This window comes from Penaeus japonicus, unplaced genomic scaffold, assembly GCF_977035675.1.
Source record: "Penaeus japonicus unplaced genomic scaffold, GWHDUDI00000001_assembly GWHDUDI00000025, whole genome shotgun sequence".
NCBI lineage: Eukaryota > Metazoa > Arthropoda > Malacostraca > Decapoda > Penaeidae > Penaeus > Penaeus japonicus.
In genome coordinates this window covers 20,584,357-20,592,017 of record NW_028234427.1, presented here as the reverse complement: position 1 = coordinate 20,592,017, position 7,661 = coordinate 20,584,357, and the positions used below count along the sequence as shown (strand labels likewise).

Genomic DNA, 7,661 nt, shown 5'->3' with positions numbered 1-7,661 from the left:
GCCACAGTAAAAGGCATCTATATTGGCACAGAAGCACATTTTAGACACTGGGTATGGTTTGAGTTACCTTCCTCTTCTCATTCTGCCTGCACATCCTTCATCGATTGTACTTTTGAGCAAGAGGTTGTCAACTTGCTGTGTGCTATCACTCTCTAAAGATAGTGCTTGTTAGAGCCATTCAAGGCTCTCTCTCCTGCTGGTGCTAGAAGAAAGTGGTGCCATCTAAGTTTGGGATGTTAAATTTGCTTAATATTATGGTACATATAGTAATTATGACTACGATTGCCATCATCACTCACTCCTTATTCATAGCATTAATAAAATAGCACATTCAAAATCCCCAAACGTCATATATGTGATGACACCCATCATCAGGCCAAAGCTCCTGTGTCATGTATATCATGACACTCGTCTGCAATGGGTTAATATACAACCATTACTTGAAAAGGGTGTCAGATATATAAGGGTATGCCAATCTGTGTAAATATAAACAAAACATAGTGCTGCATGTAATAGTGTTTTTTACATTAGGAATGCTCTACAAGAGGACTTGAAAATTAAATCTTAAATTAGCTGTTCTCTTTCATAGACTTTGAATAAGTGTCAAAACCAATACGCACTGCACAACAATTAATTCTTTTTTTCTCTTTCTTTTCATCTTATTTTTTGCAAAACCAAGATCTGAGCAAAATGTGCCACACATTCCATACTGGGTTCCTTATGCCCTCCCCTACTACTGGGGCCCAATTTGAGATACAGGGGTGTTTCCACACATTAACCCATTGCGTATGGGTGTCATGACATACATGACGTAGGAGCTTTGGCCTGACGACGGGCGTCATGACGTACACGACGTTCGGGGATTTTGGATCACTGTGCTATTTTATTTTGCTATGAAAAAGGAATGAGTGATGATGGCTACTGCAGTCCTAATTACTATAATTACCGTAATATCGTGCAAGCTTAACGTCCAAAACCTAGATGGCACCACTTTTTCCTAGCACCAGCAGGTGAGAGAGCCTTGAATGGCACCCATCCACGGTCTCTAGCAAGCACTGTCTCTATAGAGCGATGGCACACACTAAGTTGATGAACCCTTGCTCTAAAGTACCGCCGATAAAGGATGTGCAGGCAGAACGAGAAGAGGAAGGTGACTCAATCCATACCCAGTGTCTAAAATGTGCTCCTGTGCCAATATGGATGCCTTTCACTGTGGCACTCACAGTCATAAGCACAGGTTTCATTCCTCTTCCCTACCTCTTCTTGTTATCTTTATTGTAGGTGGTTATATGTTTCGTATTTGTTCATGACAGCACAAAAATACGAAAAAATAAAGTTGCCTTTAGTCCTCCCATAAAACAGAAATACTTCTATCACATTGAGTATAAAAAAAATAATGAGCTAATATGGATAATATACTACAATTTTAGTCAACTGCAGCACTGATAGAGCCTGTCATATGGCACATATAAGTCTCTAAACTCAGTAAAACACACAAAAAAATAAAACACAAAAAACGCTCTAGTTTTACAATGAATGACTGAAAGAGACTGGGATGCTTCAAATTATATTGCTTCAAGCGGTCTCTTTCTAAAATAAAACCTATCCTGGAGGCTGGGCAAGCAAATTTATCTCCGTCTGCAATGGGTTAATATATAAATAGTAGGGAGTGAGACAAATCAATCAGTACTATGAGACGACAAAAAGCAACTTTAATTTTTCGTATTCATGTACTGACGTGAATAAATACAAAAATATGACCAATCACAATAAAGATAACTTGAAGAAGTAGGAAAGAGGAAGGAAACCTGTGCTTATGACTGTGAGTGCCACAGTAAAAGGCATCCATATTGGCACAGGAGCACATTTTAGACACTGGGTATAGTTTGAGTTACCTTCCTCTTCTTGATCTGCATGCACATCCTTCATAGACATTACTTTAGAGCAAGATGTCGGTAACTTGCTGTGTGCCTATAAAGATAGTGCTTGCTAGAGACCGTGGATAGGTGCCATTCAGGGCTCTCTTCCCTACTGGTACTAGAAGTGGTGCCATCTAGGTTTTGGATGTTAGGTGTGATTAATTATAGTAATTAGGATAGCAAATGTCATCATAACTAACTCCTTACTCATAGCACAATAAAATAGCACAGTGATCCAAAATCTCCGGATATCATGTGTCATGTATGTCGTGACACCTGTCTGGATTGGGATAAATGTTCCGAATAGCGCTGTGTTATTAATAACTAGTCTAGTGGTATTGATAGATTCCTCTCACACTCTCCTACTCATGTATAGTGGATATAATCTGCAATTCCACCCCTATTTCCCATAAACTGGACCCAATAGTAGGGAGACCGTGGAGTAGATTGAGGAAATTGTGGGGTAATATATGATCAAATTGCATTGATATATGATACAAATGTACCTGAGTTTCATCATATATTTGTCTATTGTAAAATAAAAAAGTAAAAAATATGGTTTCCTTATGATTTACTAATCTGCATGGTGTACTGAGGTGTACAATGATCGCAGCACGAAACAATTTTTATAGGATATTTGAATGTGTTGTTTTCAGGCTAATTTTGTCTACAAAATCCTTAACCAATGACCAACCTAACCTTATTAAGTTTCAAAGTTACTTTGCTTTTCATGAGTCTTTCTTTTGGTGTCTATATATGAAGCTTGGGCTAGATCCTTACTTAGCATTCACACCTTCTGAATACATTGTCTATATGCATCCCACATCATGGAGTACATCCCATAATGGGACCAATAGCACAAACAAACTCACATGTCTTCACGATGTAACAAATGTCTCCAAACTCATTTGAAAAACTCAAACTCACAAATTCACTAACAATAAGTAACATGAAAGCACTATGATTGGCCAGTTGATCAAAGGGTAGCTTTCATTGGTTGTTGTCTATATGAGAATTAAACATCCTAATATCATTTTACGATAGAACAAAAAAGGTAAATTATCGGAATAGCTGTGTTACTATATATCAAAAGTGGTATTGATGGATTCCTCTCACCCCTGTACTCCACAATCTGGGTCATGTAGTATATCCATGAAATTTCTTTGTGATTTACTCATCCACATGGCATACTGCGTGCATAGCGATCATATGGCATGATTTCAGCGGGAGTTTTGAATACACTGTTTTAAGAGTATTTTGTCTACAAAATTCTAACCTATTGACCAACCTAACTGTATCTAGTTCTCAAGCTAGCCCTGGATCACAACTTTTTTTTATAGCACTTTCTTATAGTTACCTTGATTTCCAGGAATTTTGAATGCGCTGTTTTTGAGGAATTTTTGTCTACAAAATCCTAACCCATTGACTGACCAAACTTTAACTAGTTTTGAAGTTAGCCCTAGCCAAAGGGGGGCTTGCCTCCCCTGGACCCCCCCTTTTTGGTAAATTTGGATAAAGATGCAACTAACCCTCTAGGTACTACACAATATTTTACGGGTAGTTTTCATTGTATTTTGCACAGTTATGATATTAATTTCTGCTGGGAACCTTTTGTTTCTGAGTTTCACTCCCCCCCTCACCACCACACCCAAGTTGACATGGTACTGAGCGATTTCTAGCTGGAGATTTAAATAAATTTTTCAATATCAAAGCATAATCCATAGACCTAACTTAACCTATCCTAGTTTTTATATTAACCCTAGTCAACGGGGAGCCCCTTGGACCCTCCCCTTTTCAACCCACTGTGTGTCAGGTGCATTTTCAATCTGAATGTGCACATTACTTACCTTAATTGGAGGGGCAGGGTTACGTGTCGTCCCTTAAGAGTTTAAGTGTTGAACTGTCATCTTTATGAAATAACTTAATAAAGCCCCACTCGGTAGCTATCTCTATACTGATTTTGAAATTCTAACGAGGACCTATACTCACCATTCAAATGTCTGTGATTGCTTGATAAATTTGTTAGATCCATTGTTTCCTTATTGGTGCTCTATTATTGTCACATGACATCATTGCCTATTAGCTATGTTTTTTTGTATTTCCGCGGGCAAGGTCAGCACATCTGCAGAGTTGCTATTTTTCTTTTTTCAGTTCATCAGTGCAGTGGAAACATCTCTCTTTACTCATTTTTAAATTAATTTAAAAATAACATATCTCACTTATTTGACATTTCCAGAAGAAAAGATTTTATGGTGTTATATCATAATTAAACTACATCATGTCGTTTTTTGCTACGTCTGGTTGTGTCTTAATCTAATTATACCCCTTTTTCTTACAGCACTTCATACTACTTACCATGATTTCCAGTTTTTATTTTATTTTACATGGAAATTGGGATAGTTCCATATTTAGTGTTAACACCTTTTGAATACATCATCTGTATGTACTCCACGTCACCAATGTATATCCCATACTGGAACCAATGCCGCAACACTCCACGTCACCAATGTATATCCCATACTGGAACCAATGCTGCAACACACGTCTTCACGATGCAACAACCAACTCAAAACCCACTCAAAAACTCAAACTGGTGGATTTGCTAATAATAAGGAACAACTGATCTAAAGGTTACTCTCAATGACTGTCTACAGAAAACTAAACATCATAAAATTGTTTTTGTCTTTTACAAATAAGTGTTCATCTTGTAAAACGAAAAAACATCAGTCAATTGTTTACAAGTGCAGGATGAAGGTCACAGGATGAGTACCTTCCCCTACTATTTAAGACCTTGTTGTGGAGTTCAGGGGGGGAATTGCAGGTAAAAAAGTAGAAGTTGAGAGAAATCCATATATACCACTTTTGTAGTATTTAGTAATGTGGCATTATTCTGAAAATTTACCACAAACATACATTAGACAATAGTTTACCACTGCCGGATGGTCTAAGAACAAGGCCTGGTAAATTTCCAGTTTCGTACAGCCATTGAATCTCATGATTTAAAATTTTGTCTACAATTCTTCCTGATGTGTATTATGTGCATCTGCTATTGTTTTCCCCCACAAATGACTATTTCTCGAATTGTTAAAGTCTCGATAGTAGGGGAGGGTATGAAGTATATCAGGGATTTTATGGGGTATAACAAGCTTAAATGTAATAAATATGTAATATAAGCACTTAAAAACAACAAAAACGTTTAAAATCGAACATGTCTGCCAGTAATCAAGATCTACGAAGTGAAGCGCCAACCATTAAAATTTAAAGGGAACACACTTTTGGCAAACCTGGTGGTAATACACTTAAAACCTACACTTAACCCATTCACGCCGGTTGACGTGATAGCACGTATTGTGGTTTTCGCGTCAGACGCCCTGGACGCGCTATGAGGGGAAGCCGCGCGCTCGGGTAGAGCGAGCGGGCAACCGAGGCTTGCGGCTTGTGCGCCCGAGAATCTCGAGGCGTTAGGCTTATGCGTTCGAGAACCCCGGTATTGCGACTGCGCAAAGCCGGAACTGCCCCGGCGTGAATGGGTTAAAAGCCCCTAACCAGGCGTTCTAACCATAAGTCCCAACCTAACCCCTTGGACCCATGGGGTGAGAGCACCTTGAATAATAATAGACATTGCCTCAATGTTAATACTTTTTTATTCAGCATGTAATTTGCTGGCAGAAAATCACATAACTTCATATATAGAAAAAGTGATATTGCACCTTTCTTCGGTTCTGATGATTTTATCTCAATTGCTTCCATCAAAAATGCATAATTTCAATGCTTGGGGCAATTGATGGGCTCTGATATTACGCCGAGATGGATACTGACATCCCTTTTTTCCATTTTGCCACAATACTGAATGAAGAATGCCCAATAATCGACCCAAAAATAGAAACAAAATTATTCTAACCAGCACTCCTCAACAAGTGACAGCTGAGGAACTGTCAAATCGTCCAGTAGCAAATACACACATCCACAGTTTAATGAAAAGGATTAAAAAAATAAATAAATAAAATAAAGTGTCAGAAATGTTAATTTTCTTGAAATAAAATGGAAGAAATATATAATTGTGAAAGGAAAGACACTTTCAACCATGACATTTGTGTAACATCCCACAGAAATGAGTTAGACAGTAAGTGTAAGCATGACATCATACTTTTAAGATCATGAGTGACTTAGAAAATATGTATTGCTGGCACATCAAACCTGCTGAATAACTTCTTTATTAACAATTTGCAAAGGAAGTGCTCTGAATGAAAATTGTTATATAATTTTCATTCTATTGACTGCAAGTACTATCTTCCTTGTATCTTAACCCATTCGTGCCAGGGCGATTCGGCTTTGTATGGTTGTAATGCTGGGATTTTAGAACGCATTGAGAATCTCGGGCGCATAAGCCGCGAGCCTGGGCTGCCTGCTCACTCACCCCATGTGGCAGCCTATCCCAGATATCTCTTCACCGGCATCTGATGCGAAAACCACGAAATGTGTCAGCATGTCATCTGGCGCAAATGGGTTAAGACTGTCCAAAACTTGACTGATACCAAGCAATCCATCAATACTTATTTTCAAGGAATCTAGCAATGTGGCACTATTTGGAAAATTTACCAGAAATTTTCCTATCAATAGGATCTGTGAAAGCATCATTTGGTTGAAATATACCAGGGAGATGCAGTTGCTAACTCAGAAACTTTGGATTATTTTCTAATTCCATATGACAAAATGCAAATCAGGTCTGAAAGTCTTGGTTATCACACACGAGAAATTTGCCTCAAATTCTTCCAAATTTTCAAGATATCTAATGCAGTTCATAATAACCATATTCTGTAGAGTACAAATATCAACTTGTCAAGTATCACTATACTATAACTTAACTAATTACTTACCGCTTCTCTAACTCCTGGCTCGTCGTAGCCGGTATCGATATAAGGTAATGCATCAACTATTACGTCGTGGCTCATGGTGAACGCGTTGAAAATCAAAGGCAATATTACAAACGTCTCGTCCCGCGGCCAGCGTTTCGCGTTGATGAGGAGCAGCGAATGTAAACAAGCTTGCGATTCGGATTAATAATAACAAGAACAAATAGTCCGTAAACTGAATGAAAAGTAAAAAAAAAAATCAAATACGAAAAAACAATTGCCATTAGTATTTCTGATATTAGATTACAAAATATCCCGGTTTGATTTATGGGGGTATTAATGAATCGCAAATTTGAAATGTGTATACATTTTTTTTATTTTTTGGCGTATCTTGGTTAATTTTTAATACAAATCTGCACTACAAATACTTATGGTAATGCGTGCCTGTGTTTGTATTTGTGTGTGAGAGCTCTCGCATCATTTTGTATAGTTGAAGATTTGAGAGGAAGGGACGTGGAAACGAGAATAACTGCGACATGAGGCGTGGTGGTAAAATAATTAGTTTGCATCAGGAACTTTCATATACTTTCAAACAAACACACACACACACACACTCATATGTGTGTGTGTGTCTGTGTTTCTGCATATATAAATACATGTATGTTCCTATATATATATATATATTATATATATATATATATATATATATATATATATATATATATATATACATATATATATATATAATATATATATATATATATATATATATATATATATGCATTATATATATATATATATATATATATATATATATATATATATATATGCATATATATATATATATAATATATATATATATATATATATATATATATATATATATATA

The 7,661-nt window shown here is 36.9% G+C and overlaps 1 protein-coding gene across 1 annotated transcript in view; it reads right to left on the bottom strand.

The window, feature by feature from the left end:
- Positions 1 to 6,963, bottom strand: part of BCAS2 (BCAS2 pre-mRNA processing factor) — a 29,742-nt gene extending 22,779 nt beyond the window's left edge. Inside the window, exon 1 of the mRNA XM_043029589.2 lies at positions 6,797 to 6,963. Within this exon, the coding sequence (XP_042885523.1) occupies positions 6,797 to 6,871 (75 nt within the window). The 5' untranslated portion in view covers positions 6,872 to 6,963. The remainder of the gene's footprint in view (positions 1 to 6,796) is intronic.
- Between the last annotated feature and the right edge of the window lie 698 nt (positions 6,964 to 7,661).